This window comes from Pelobates fuscus, chromosome 10 (genome assembly GCF_036172605.1).
Source record: "Pelobates fuscus isolate aPelFus1 chromosome 10, aPelFus1.pri, whole genome shotgun sequence".
Classification (NCBI taxonomy): domain Eukaryota; kingdom Metazoa; phylum Chordata; class Amphibia; order Anura; family Pelobatidae; genus Pelobates; species Pelobates fuscus.
In genome coordinates this window covers 109042626-109056898 of record NC_086326.1, presented here as the reverse complement: position 1 = coordinate 109056898, position 14273 = coordinate 109042626, and the positions used below count along the sequence as shown (strand labels likewise).

The 14273-nt window shown below is 42.9% G+C and overlaps 1 protein-coding gene across 1 annotated transcript in view; it reads right to left on the bottom strand.

The window, feature by feature from the left end:
• The window catches only part of SLC43A3 (solute carrier family 43 member 3), a 166453-nt gene that overhangs the window by 101535 nt on the left and 50645 nt on the right, over window positions 1–14273 (bottom strand). The window contains exon 7 of the mRNA XM_063434833.1: window positions 10978–11117. Within this exon, the coding sequence (XP_063290903.1) occupies window positions 10978–11117 (140 nt within the window). The remainder of the gene's footprint in view (window positions 1–10977; window positions 11118–14273) is intronic.

Genomic DNA, 14273 nt, shown 5'->3' with positions numbered 1-14273 from the left:
CTCCCTCGCACGCCACATAGTGAGGCTGGGAGCCGGAATATGACTTCATATTCCAGTTCCCGGCATCACTCTGCGGCGCGCGAGGGAGCTGAGCAGATTGCTCAGGGGAAGTGCCCCCTCGCCAGCCGACCGCCAGCGCCGCCCACCCAGCAGCCACTGGACCCCCAGGGAGAAAGAGAACCACCCCCAGCATTCCCAAAGGTAAGGAGGCTGGGGGGGTTAAATAAAAAAGAAATGTGTTAATGTGAGTGAGTGTGTGTGTGTGTGTGTGTGTGTCTGTTAGTGTGTGTGTGTGTGTCTGTTAGTGTGTGTGTGTGTGTGTCTGTTAGTGTGTGTGTGTGTGTATCAGTGTGTGTGTCTGTTAGTGTGTGTGTGTGTGTGTGTGTGTGTGACTGTGTGTGTCTGACAGTGGGTGGGTGTCTGTTAGTGTGAGTGTGTTTGCCTGTGAGTGTATGTGTCTGTTAGTGAGTGTGTGTGTGTGTCTGCTAGTAAGTGAGTGTGTGTCTGTTAGTGTGTGTCTGTGTGTTTGTCGGTTAGTGAGTGTGAGTGTGTTTCTGTTAGTGAGTGTGTGTTTCTGTTAGCTAGTGTATGCATATCTGTCAGTGAATGTGCGTGTGTGTGTATTTAGACGGCGGGGCGAGGGGGAAGGGTTGGGTGGGGGTGGCGCGGTAGGAGAGGGGGGCACCTGAGTTTTGTCCTGCTTAGGGCAGCACAAAACCTGTATCTTCAGAAGGATATTGATACTTTAGAGAGAGTTCAGAGAAGGGCTACTAAACTGGTTCATGTATTGCAGGATAAAATTTACAAGGAAAGGTTAAAGGAACTTAACATGTGTAGCTTGTAGGAAAGAAGAGGCAGGGGGGATATGATAGAAACATTTAAAGACATTAAGGGAATCAACACAGTAAAGGATGAGACTATATTTAAAAGCAGAAAAACTACCACAACAAGAGGGAATAGTCCTAAATTAGAGGGGCAAAGGTTTAGAAATAATATCAGGAAGTATTACTGTACTGAGAGGGTAGTGAATGCATGGAATAGCCTTCCAGCTGAAGTGGTAGAGGTTAACACAGTAAAGGAGTTTAAGCATGCGTGGGATAGGCATAAGGCTATCCCAACTATAAGATAAGGCCAGGGACTAATGAAAGTATTTAGAAAATTGGTCAGACTAGATGGGTCGAATGGTTCTTATCTGCCATCACATTCTATGTTTCTATGTCTCCCAGCCAGTGTCCCTAGTGTCTCAGTGTCCCCATGTGTCCCTAGTGTTCCATGTCTCCCAGTGTCCCCAAGTGTCTCAGTGTCCAAATGCCTCCCAGCCAGTGTCCCTAGTGTCTTAGTGTCCCCGTGTCTCCCAGTGTCCCCGTGTCTCTCAGTGTCCCTAGTGTCATAGTGTCCCCATGTCTCCCAGTGTCTGTGTCTCCATGTCTCCCAGAGTCTCCATGTCTGTATCCAGAAGTGCCCCCATATCTCCCAGTGTCCCCAAGTGTCTCAGTGCCCCCATGTCTCCCAGTGTCTGTGTCCCCAAGTCTCAGTGCCCCCATGTCTCCCAGTGTCTGTGTCCCCATGTCTCTGTGTCTCCATGTCTCCCAGAGTATCCATGTCTCCCAGAGTCTTCATGTCTGTATCCACAAATGCCCCTATTTCTCCCAGTGCCCCCAAGTGTCTAATTGCCCCTATGTCTCCCAGTGTCTGTGTCCCCAAGTCTCAGTGCCTCATGTCTCTGTGCCTCCATGTCTCCCAGAGTCTCCATGTCTCCCAGAGTCTGCATGTCTGTATCCACAAGTGCCCCCATATCTCCCAGTGTCCCCAAGTGTCTCAGTGCCCCCATGTCTCCCAGTGTCCCCAAGTGTCTGTGTCCCCGGGGAGCTCAGCTTCCTTATGTCTCACTGTGTCCCCATGTCTCTCAGTGTCCCCTAGTATCCTAGTGACACTGGGAGACTAGGGGACTGGGTGACATGGGGACTCTGACACTGTAATACATAGGGACACTGATGCCAGGCTGGCCTTCCAATTCTTTGGACAGACATGCCCTCTTTCTGGGCATGTTTGCCCCTTTTGGCAGTTCTGGTCACGTGATTCGCATCAGTGGCCCACCCTTTTACCCCGCCCATTGACTTCCCGCTTCACTGGACACTGCTGTTATTGGGTATGGGTTTACTTGAAAGATGAAAGCATAAATTAGAGAGAGATTAGCATAGAGTATGTGTTTTCTTATAGCTGCATCCTTTGAGTTTACCTCCAACACCATCTCCATCAGATACATGATGCTTGGGAGGTATGACTGTTTTAGTGTTTTTGGTTGATAAGATTCTGTAATTAGGCCCCATCATAATTGTCAGCACCAGGCCCACTTGGCTCTTAATCTGGCCCTGGCAGTGGATATGATCTACCTGGATTTTGCGAAGGCATTCAATACAGTTCCTTAGAGTTCAAACTAAAAGAAATTGTTCTAAATGGAAGTTCTTGTTCTTGGACAGAACGTGGGCTTTAAGATAGAGTACAGAGAGTTATCATTAATTGACGTTTTTCAAGCTGGAAAAAGTGGTAAGACATGTCCTTGAAGGTTCTGTTTTGGGATTGCTTCTATTCAACATATTCATAAATGATAATGAAATAGACATTGGAAGTCATATGTCAATGGTTGCAGATGACACAAAACTAGGTCCTTACAGTGTGAGGAGAATATTACTTTGCTGTAGAGGGATTTACAGTTGTGCTCTAAAGCTCGCATACCCTTTGAGAATTGGTATTATATGTACTATTTTTAGTACATTTTTAAACATGAGTGGGCAAGCAAAACACATTTATTTTAACTGTAAGTTTCAACAGAAAGGTACAATCATAAAACAAAACGTAGCAACAAAGAAAAAATTAAATGACCCATGTTCAAAATACTTACAAAAATAAAAAATGACCTTAGTTCTTAATACTGTGTATTGCCTCATTTAGCATCAATGACAGCGTACACTATTTTGTCTATGAGGCCCCTCATTCTTGCAGGTGGTATAGCTGCCCATTTGTCTTGGCAAAATGCCTCCAGGTCATGCAAAGTCTTTGGTAATCTTGCGTGAACCATTTGAGATCTCCCCACAGTAACTTGATGATAATAGGGTCAAGAGACTGTGATGGCCACTCTAGAACCTTCACCTTTTTCTGCTTTAACCACTAAAGGGTCCACTTGGCCTTGTGCTTAGGGTCGTTGTCATGCTGGAAAGTCCAAGAGTATTTCTTATGCGCAGCCTTCATGCACAAGAATACAAATTGGCTGCCAGTATTTTCTGATAACATGCTGCATTCATCTTGACATTAATTTTCACAAGTTAGCCACAAACATGCTTCACAGTGGGGATGGTATTCTTTTCACTATAGGCCTTGTTGACCCCTCGCCAAACATAACGCTTATGGTTGTGACTATAAAGCTCGATTTTGGTCTCATCACTCCAAATTACAGTGTCCCAGAAACTGTAAAGCTTGTCAAGGTGTTGTCGGGCATATTGTAGCCGGGCTTTTTTGTGGAATTGGTTCAGTAAAGACATCTTTCTGGCAACTCGACCATGCAGCTCATTTTTGTTCAAGTATAATCGTATTGTGCTCCTTGAAACAACCACACTGTCTTTTTCCAGAGCAGCCTGTATTTCTACTGAGGTTACCTGTGGGTTTTTCTTTGTATCCTGAACAATTCTTCTGGTAGTTGTGGCTGAATTTTTTCTTGATTTACCTATCCATGGCTTGATATCAAGAGATCGCTAAATTTTCCATGTCTTCATAAGTGATTGAACAGTACTGACTTTTATAAAGTTCCATTATCTTGTTACGCAGGTCTTTAGACAGTTCTTTTCTGCTCCCCATGACTCTGTATGTAGCCTGCTCAGAACATCCACATAAGAGCTATCAAACTCATTGACTATTTATACACAGACACTAATTGCAATTTAAAAAGCTACCGGTGTGGGAAATTAACCTAAAATTGTCATTTGAACCTGTGTGTGTCAACTTGTGTGTCTGTAACAAGGCCAAACATTCCAGGGTATGTAAACTTTTGATCAGGGCCATTTGGGTGATTAATTCTCGAAATTAAAAGTATAACTTTGCCTCTTTATAAATCACTGGTAAGAGTGCAGAAAGAGTGCAGAGGTGGGTTACAAAAAAGAGATAAAAGGAATGGAGCATTTTAGTTATGAAGAAAGGTTAGCAAATTGAAATCCCTTTAGCTTTGAAAAAAAGCGCTTCAGAGGGGATATGATAAAATTATACAAATATATTTGGGGCCAATGCAAACCATCGTCTGGAAATCTATTCATAAACACAACTTAAAATAGGAAACAAGGTCATTAATTTAAACTTGAAGAAAGGAGATTTAGTCTAAGGCAAAGGAAATGTTTTTTTACAGTAAGAACAATAAGGATGTTAAATTATCTGCGGTTACTGTGCTGTGAATTGTGGGAACCGCGAGGGAGCATGGTAGAGAGACATGCTCCTCCCTCCTCCTTCATGCTCTTCCTTCCTCAGCATCAGAAGTGCCGCCGGACCGGCGAGGCTGCCACCCGGTCCGGCGGCACCAGCGTGGAACGCGGCCGGCCCCCTCTGACTCCTCTCAGGGATAATAGAGAGAGACAGAGGGGGAGGGAGAGTGCCACAGGGAAAGGAGGGAGAAAGAGACAGAGGGGGGAGAGTGAGACACAAGGGGAGGAAGAGGGGGATAGAGAGATGGTAGAGAGGGAGAGAGAGAGAGAGAGAGAGAGAGAGAGAGAGAGAGAGAGAGAGAGGGGGAAAAGGGGGAAAAGATACAGAGGGGAAGAGAGAGATACACAAGGGGAGGGGGAGAAAGAGGCAGAGAGGGAAGAGAGTGACTGGGAAGGAGAGGGGAGACATGGACACAGAGGAGCAGTGAGGGGGAGAAAGAAACATATATATATATGACTGGTGGATCCAGGGAGGGCAACGGGCAATTGCCCTTTCCCCCCCAGATGCTCTCCCCTGCTGGTCAATGCAAGGCTGGCACTATCCAAGCACCATGTGCCTTCACGGACGGGAGGGGAGATCAGAGATCTCCCTCCCTGTTCTGGAGGCACCACAGAACTTTCCCACGCTGTGTAAAATGACACAGAGCACTCTGATTGGTGGATTTCAAACCAACCAATCAGAGTGCTGTGACAGGTAAATGTAGAGACTTACCTGTCAGTCTCTTCATTTACCTGTCAGATCATTCTGATTGGATGGCTTAAACCCACCAATCAGAGTGCTCTGAGCCTAATTGTAGGGCGGGGCAAGGCTTTATAAGCCTTCCCCTGCCATGCAGAGCTCAGTCTGCGCGGAGCCCTCGCCGGGTGAAGATGGATTATTATTTTTTAGCGCTTTTTTTTTATTGCGTCGGTTATTATGGATTTTTATTTGCCCTTTTTTGGGGCTGAAAAAAAGAAGATTTTAGAAGAAAGAAAACATTGAATGGTAAGTGTATTTTTATTTTTAAACGTACTTAGTTAAATGGTCCCCCCTCATTATTTTTAGGGTGAGGGGGGTAGGTAGGAGTTTATTTTTTGGGGGGGAGGGGGTGACTAGGGGTTTGGGGACCCCTAGTCACCTGGGGGGAGGGGGGTTAAATATGTATTTAGGGCCCCCACCCGCCGCTCAGGGGTGGGGGCCAGGGGGGAGGACATTAGGTCCCCCCCTTATTTTTGTTTAGGGCCCCCACCCACCGCTCAGGGGTGGGGGCCAGGGGGAGGACATTAGGTCCCCCCCAATTTGTGTTTAGGGCCCCCACCCACCACTCAGGGGTGGGGGCCAGGGGGGAGGACATTAGGTCCCCCCCTTACTTTTGTTTAGGGCCCCTACCCACAAGTCAGGGGTGGGGGCCAGGGGGGGGGAAATTAGCCCCCCCCCCAATTTGTGTTTAGGGCCCCCACCCACCGCTCTGGGGTGGGGGCCAGGGGGGAGGACATTAGGTTCTCTCCCCTTACTTTTGTTTAGGGCCCCCACCCACCGCTCAGGGGTGGGGGCCAGGGGGAGGAAATTAGGTGCTTTATGATATTTTAACTGTATACCCCTGATGAAGTCTGGTTCTCCAGACGAAACACGTAGGGCTGTTTTTGTTTAATTTATTTCTATCTATTTTTTATTTTATATTTTGACTTAATTTGCCCTTTATATTTCGCTGTGAAGACGGAAGTCCATTTTGTCCTGCACCTGAACTTTACCACAGAAAAGTTTTTTTCGCTTCCTGACCTTATTTGATGGCCTTGGAAATACTGTCCTCTTGTTTTCCCTATCTTAAACTGTGTGCTCCTTTTGATATACTACACCATAATTTGTGTCTTTCTTCCACATGTCCTTTATCATCTTTGAGTACAAGATTTGAAGGAAAGGAATCAAGAAACCACTATGGTACTCCGCAGATGTGGCCAAAATAGTAAAAAACTAAAAGTTATCATTTAGTAATTATAAAAAAAAAAACAGAGTGAGGAATACAGAATGATCGATAAGGTTAGGCAGAAAGAGGCTAAGCAAGTTAAAAGAGCTTCCAAATCACACACAGAAGAGAAAAGTCAGTAAAAAAAAAAAGGGAGGACAAAAAATTTTTTAGACACATAAATGAGAAAAGGAAAGTAAAACAAGGATTAGTTAGACTAAAAACAAAAGAAGGAAGGTAGGTAGAAGAGGATAAAGGTCTAGCTGACTGCCTCAATGAATATTTTTGTTCCGTATTTACAGATGAAAATTAAGGAAAGGGGCCTCAGTTAGGAAAAGGACAAATTAGTAATTTGTTACATGTGAGTTTACAGAAGAAGAGGTTCTATTTCAACTGTCAAAAGTAAAACAAATAAGTCAATGGGACCTGATGGAATACACCCAAAGTTATTAAAAGAGCTTAGTGGTGTACTAACAAAACCATTAACAGATTTATTTAACCAATCATTGTTAACAGGAGGAGTCTCAGAAGATTGTAAGTTAGCGAATGTTGTGCCCATTTACAAGAAAGGTAGTAGGGAGGAGTCGGGCAACTATAGGCCAGTAAGCCTTACTTCAGTAGTGGGTAAGGTAATGGAAGCCATGTTGAAGGATAGGATTATTGAACATCTAAAATCACATGGATTATGGGGATATGATAGAAACATTTAAATACATAAAGGGAATCAACACAGTAAAGGAGGAGACTATATTTAAAAGAAGAAAAACTACCACAACAAGAGGACATAGTTTTTAATTAGAGGGTCAAATGTTTAAAAATAATATCAGGAAGTATTACTTTACTGAGAGGGTAGCGGATGCATGGAATAGCCTTCCAGCTGAAGTGGTAGAGGTTAACACAGTAAAGGAGTTTAATCATGCGTGGGATAGGCATAAGGCTATCCTAACTAATGAAAGATTTTGAAAATTGGGCAGACTAGATGGGCCGAATGGTTCTTATCTGCTGTCACATTCTATGTTTCTATGTTACTATCATCTTATTTTTAAGAGTAGCCTGTATCTGTTTGCCTTTGTCTTTGTCAGTCCATACCTGCTTGTGTATGCTTGAGTCTCCTTCTGTTTATCTGTGTTCCTGTGCATTCATGTTTGTGTTTCTGTGTGTGTTTGTGTGACTGTATGTATATCTATGTCTCTATGTGTGAATCTATGCATGCCTATAAGTATCCAATTGCGAGTGTGTGTGTCTTTATATGTGTACCCATGAGTGTGTCAAGAGACATCTTGCCATTGTTAAAGGAACACTGTAGGCAATATAACAACTATAACTTACTTAAGTTGTTATAGTGCCTTCAACCCTAACCCCAAAAAACTTTTATTTTAATAGTTTCAAAGTTTGGAAGCACTTCAAAGCCATGCCTTAAGATCCTCTGGATATGGCTGTAATTTCCCAGCTCTCATACCAGGGGCGTATTAGCCGCGAGGCAAACAAGGCATTTGCCTTGGGCGGCATTTTCCAGGGGGCGGCAAAAAAAGCCGCCCCCAAATGCCCAAGGCAAATGTCTTGTTAGCCTTGCGGCTAACAGACATGCCGGCGGGCTGCTGGGCGATTGGGCGGCACTGCCTGGCTGGGGTGGCCGGCCGGCGAGGGAGCACTTCCCCTGAGCTGTCTGCTCAGCTCCCTCGCCAGCCGCAGAGTGAGGCTGGGAGGCGGAGCCGGAATATGACGTCATATTCCGGCTCCCAGCCTCACTCTGTGGCGCGCGAGGGAGCTGAGCAGACAGCTCAGGGGAAGTGCTCCCTCGCCGGCCGCCCGCCCGCCCGATCGTCCAGCAGCCACTGGACCACCAGGGAGGAAGAGACACCCCCCTCCCCAGCATTCCCAAAGGTAAGGAGGCTGGGGGGGGGGGTGTTAAATAAAAAAAAAAATGTGTTAAAAATAATTTTACAAAAAAAATGTGTTACAAATAAATTAAAAAAAACGTGTTAAAAAAATGTGTTAAAAATAAATTAAAAAAAAATGTGTTACATTTTTTTTTTAAAAATGTGTTAAAAATAAATTTTAAAAAATGTGTTAATGTGGGTGGGTGAGTGTGTGTCTGTGTCTGTTAGTGTGTATGTCTGTTAGTGTGTGTCTGTGTCTGTTAGTGTGTATGTCTGTTAGTGTGTGTCTGTGTCTGTTAGTGTGTATGTCTGTTAGTGTGTGTCTGTGTCTGTTAGTGTGTGTGTGTCTGTTAGTGTGTGTGTGTCAGTGTGTGTGTCTGTTAGTGTGTGTGTGTCTGTTAGTGTGTGTGTGTCTGTTAGTGTGTGTGTCTGTCTGTTAGTGTGTGTGTGTGTGTCTGTTAGTGTTTGTGTCTGTTAGTGTGTGTCAGTGTGTGTGTCTGTTAGTGTGTGTGTGTGTGTCTGTTAGTGTGTGTGTGTGTGTGTGTGTGTCTGTTAGTGTGTGTGTGTGTGTCTGTTAGTGTGTGTGTGTGTCTGTTAGTGTGTGTGTGTCTGTTAGTGTGTGACTGTGTGTGTCTGTTAGTGTGTTTGCCTGTGAGTGTGTGTGTATGTCAGTGAGTGTGTGTGTATGTCAGTGAGTGTGTGTGTGTGTCTGCTAGTTTGTGTCTGCTAGTGAGTGAGTGTGTGTCTGTTAGTGAGTGTGTTTGTCTGTTAGTGAGTGTGAGTGTGTCTGTTAGTGTGTGTGTGTTTCTGTTAGCGAGTGTGTGTGTGTGTGTGTGTTAGCGAGTGTGTGTGTGGCGGGGGGAAAGGTTGGGTGGGGGAGGGGGGGGCGCCTGAGTTTTGTCCTGCCTAGGGCAGCACAAAACCAGGATACACCACTGTCTCATACCCTGATATACTGTGAAGTCACAAGCGAGTGCGCAGTGCCATCACAGTTTGCTATAGAAAATCATTGTATTCAATGATTCTCTATGGCAGAAACATAGGCACATGCACAATGCACCTGCAGTCCTCAACGCTCCTCTATGAGAAGGCATGCAGCAGACTGTGCTGGAGAGAAGGTGAGCAATTACATTTTTTTCCGTTAAATTTAGTTTTTATAACGAACATTGGTGGGGAGGGCCTGAAACTAACTAGGGACATTAAGACTGCATTAGGAATACACATATGTATGTCTAATGCTACAGTGTCCCTTTTTTTGTTGTAGTGGGGAACTGGGTTTTGGACTCATCAACCCCTGGGTCTTTTTTAAATTCACCACAATTCATGTTTATACATAATACAGATTAAGGAACAGCACACACATAAAAATACATTTGTAAATGTGTTAAGGTTACTTAAAATGATGTATCTCAGCAAACAAATATGGGGATTTATTTCCACAATATGGTCATATTGGATTAAGACTATCACTACTTCACAGTACCCTACACTAATTCCAACGTGGGAGACAAATTAAATAGTGCTAGCGAAAAATAAGCTTAAGCGTATTTTAATAATCTGTTGAAAGAGCATTGTGAATAAATATAATGCAAAATGAATGAAACACAATTTAAAAGAAAAAACGGTGTCAAAACTAAACAATTAAAGTGATGTATATTGATGTATATTCTCACAATGACATTCCTATCCAAAACTTCCCCAAATTGTCTTCACAATTCATGTTTAGTTATAAGCCATATGATAATAAATATGTTGTATATAAATGGAATAAAGTGCTGTATGCATTTTGCCTGTACAAAACCATTGGTTTTATGTACCGGTATATCTAAATAAAATTATCTACCTTTTCATTTATGTCTAATACAATTCCCATGTTCTTTACACTCTTTTCTTTTCTTTTATTATGTGGCTTGAATACTTGATACCATACAAACTGCATTCAATATGGTTCTGTCACCCTCCCCTCCCCCCCCCCCCAAAAAAAAAAAAAAAAAAGATAAAATCTCAAAGAGATTGCTCAAAAAGACTGTTTGGGAATTATGTTATGCTGAAATTCCCACCCAGTCAAGTTATAACTCATAAGACAAAGTAGGGACTATGTATTTTTCCTGCATGTTACAAGCCTTGACAAAATGCAGAGCTACCTTTTGTCAAGCCTCGTCAAGCCCTCAGCCAGATAAAAAGGCTCTTTCTATGGAGGATCACAGGTTCCCCCATAGACAGCAGTGTTGTACTCTCGAACATGTGTGAGTTCAGTGCTGATGTCAGCTCCTAGCAGATTAAGCAACAGGAGCTGAAAAGGACCTCACAGAAGAATTGCACCTGAAAGGGAAAGGTTCAGATAAGCGAGACTACCTTCCCCTGCACACCCAGACCACCGTAATACCAACAGAGCAGTCACCATCTGGGGTGTATGCAATATATTCAAAGACCCTAGAAGGTGACAGAGCCTATTTAAGGCTATAAACCAACGCTAATACAGTTTAAATAATTTACAGACATTTCCTAATTTTCTCTAAACTCATAATGTGTTATTGCCTTACAGATTCAATGCTTTGGGTAACTTCTATACTGTTTCTAAGCCATATAATAAACATTTCAAACTTACGTTATTCAGTAATTACATTTATGATAGCTGGACACACTGGCACAAATGGGAAACTTAAATATATCATAGTTAACACTTACCCATAGCTGTAGCCTTCTGGCAAAGGGTATGGAAAAAAAGTGTTTGGCATAAGAAAAAGTGTCCTTGCAATATGCCAAACACTGCAGCAGGTGATGAACAGAAATGTTGTACGCAGTGAAACACCATTTTGGTACAGCACCTACAAAGAAATGATAGAATCACATCCATCAAGGCTTTTGGTAGTTGCTTAAAATTGATGATACGCTACTTCATTAATGCATAACATACAATTAAACATGATTGCAATCAAACATATAGGTTGGAAATATTTTGTTCATTGTTTACCTCTATATAATCATCCTCTGTGCTGCACAGGTAACTTGTTTGCAAGACATTGTGAGAATGGAGAGTTGTAAATATGGTATTTAGATTAGTAATCTGTTATTTTTTTAATACTAATCTCATCTCATCTTACTAGTACACTGTAGTAGTTATGGTGTTAGGACTGCCTTGGCACCCCCACTGAAAGTGGTAAAAACATTTTAAAATGACCTGACTTCTTACTTGGGGTCCATCAGACACTGGTCCCAACTTCCAATATTTTCTGATAACCGGAAGCGCTCTGTCTCAGTGAAACCCAGTGCAGGCCTTAGTTCACTGGCCTAGAGCAATTAGCTGACACTTTAGCTCTCATTTAAAAGGAACCTATTGAGTACCATACATGTGATTTTGCATGGTGTTGATAAATCTTGTGACACGGTATATCAGCTGCCTGGCACAAAGCTATCTGGGAGCAGTATGAGGTCATCTGGGCTGCTGATTGCCTGGGGTGAATATGGCGAGAATACACTTACTTTCACTGGGACTATCTATGGCCTCATGAATGCAGACATATGACTTTATATATTATTTGTTCTCATGTTTACATACAATATGAACAACCAGCATTATTTACAGCATTTTTGCAAACTGCTGGACAGAGTTAATTTAATGTGCCTTACTTGTACATAAAACTGGTAATAAATAATTTAGTAACATAGTGCTTTTGATCTATTCTCGCTCACAAAAAAGGTTGGATTAGCACTAGGCCTGGACTGGTCATCGGGCCATCTGGCAAATGTCTGGTGGGCCGGGATGGCCATGGGCCTAGGTCGGCAGGAGAGATCAGGGGATCTCCCCTGCCGGCCCAGGTAGAAGTTGCTGGGAGTATGGCAGGGCTGTGGTGCTTTGTCTTGTAAGTAACAACGTTTTGTCAACTTATTTGAAGGGATCTATTAAATGTGAACCCCTTTATGCTATTATGCCGCCTCTCTCACTGAGCTCACATCCAAAGACTGCTGCTATCACGGTTCTGACTATCAGTGAACCCCCTTTGCCACAACTGTCCCTGGGACCACGTCAAAGGTTGCTGCTACTGTCCAGAGATAATAGCCTCGTTTAGGGTTTGTTGGGATTAGGGTGAGCCAGAGAGAAAGGGGGTTCGCTTAAAGTCAGAAAAGCGAAAGTGGCAGTATTTGGATGTAAGCTCAGGAGAGAGGTGGTTGACTGGCAGACAGGCAGTCACTCTTATTAGGTCCCTGCAAAATGTAATGAAACACTGCACTCATAGCTTACATCCAACAAGACAAAGAGATTATAACTCAGAACTGCAGCAGTAGGGAAAAAGGTGGAAGACACGCAGAAATGTAGTTAACTGAGTCAGAAAAGCGCCAGCACAAGCCCTTTGGATGTGAGCCCAGGGACAGCAGTGGCCGTCACTTTTACATCAGGTCCCAGAACAATGTTAATAATAAACTGCAGTGCTTTACAGGGTGAAGCACTGACCCCAATCCCCAAATGGGTATATTTACTCACAACAGTAGCTCAGGGACAGAGGTGAGAAATTGGTAGAAAGGAGTCAGAACAGTGGAAGGCGTTTGGATGTAAACCAAGGGAGGTGACAAACTGTCAGATATGCAATCACTTTTATTAGTTAATAAAACATGGTGGTGCTTTACACTACAAATTATAGCAGTCATAGCTTACTTTAACAACCTCCAAAGGGGGATAATTTAATAAAGTGTTCTTGCATAGCAAGACCACTTAATGTTATCTCACATATATATAATTATAGCCAAATTTACCACCCTAACTCCTCCCACAGTTTTTACACTACATAGACAAAAATATACCAAAACGTGCAGATTGTTCCCGATCGGATTGCTATTACTTTGTGGAACGTTTTGTCGAATGGTTCACGGAATATCGTCGTTCTTGTGGTGAAATTTGTCCCATAGGAATGAATGGCAAAGCTAGAGTGGGAGGTGGGAGCTGGCAAAAGCTGAAAAATCAGGACATGATTTCTAAACTGCCACCACTCCCTCATTTTCAGGCCCACCTACACAAATCTTATATCAAAACGTTCAGCTATCCCTGCTGCCACTAAAAATGTCCACAGCTAAGCCATAGTCCTGATAGTTTTCACAATATGACCATTTGTTTGCAACTCACGCAGTCCATTGACATTCATTGAAACTCCACTCTGCAAAGCTCACATTTGAAGGGCAATTTCTAAACTGCGACTGTGCCTTCATTGTTAATATCTCAGAGACATACTATACATCAAAATGTAGGTCTGGGTCTTGTGATTCTCACAATATAAAGCTCTTCACCGTAGGATTTATAGTTTTTAAAATACGACCGTTTGAAGATGGCAACCGTCAAAATACTCTGACCTGTGCCAGGCTGCAGCAGCAAGTGATGTCATAGACAGGGCCTTTTGTACACCTGCTAATGTTTTTATAAATGTATGGTTTCATGTAACTGTGCAACAACGTTGCAATTAGATGTGCTATATAAATGATAACAGTTACTCCGCCCACTCCAGTTGTAGACTACTGGTGGAGGCAAGAACACTTCACACAATTTCCCCAGAAATTGTAGCTTTTCTAGTTATTATTATTTTTTTTTTTGTAACACAGCTAATAAACTTCAGCTTTACAGGGCTTAGCCCCATACCATAAACTGACATCTGACACTACATTACATTCTTGGCTTGTACTATGAAAATAACTACTTGGAGATTGGAGAGAATAAACCTCCACTGTCTAAACTATTGAAAAAAATGGAAAAATTAGACACTCTCTCTTATATATATTTTGTTTCACCAGCTAGCTCAATGTTACTCTGACTAGTAGCAAGCCTGTAAATTGTAAATAGTACACAATCCAATCTAACTTGATGCTGCCCGATAGTTCACTGTCTCACATGATTAGTCACTAAAGTTAGAATTTTAATTAATTTTAAAATGTTAAAGAGACACTGTAGGCACCCAGACCACTTCAGCACATTGCAGTGATCTGGGTGCCAACTCCCA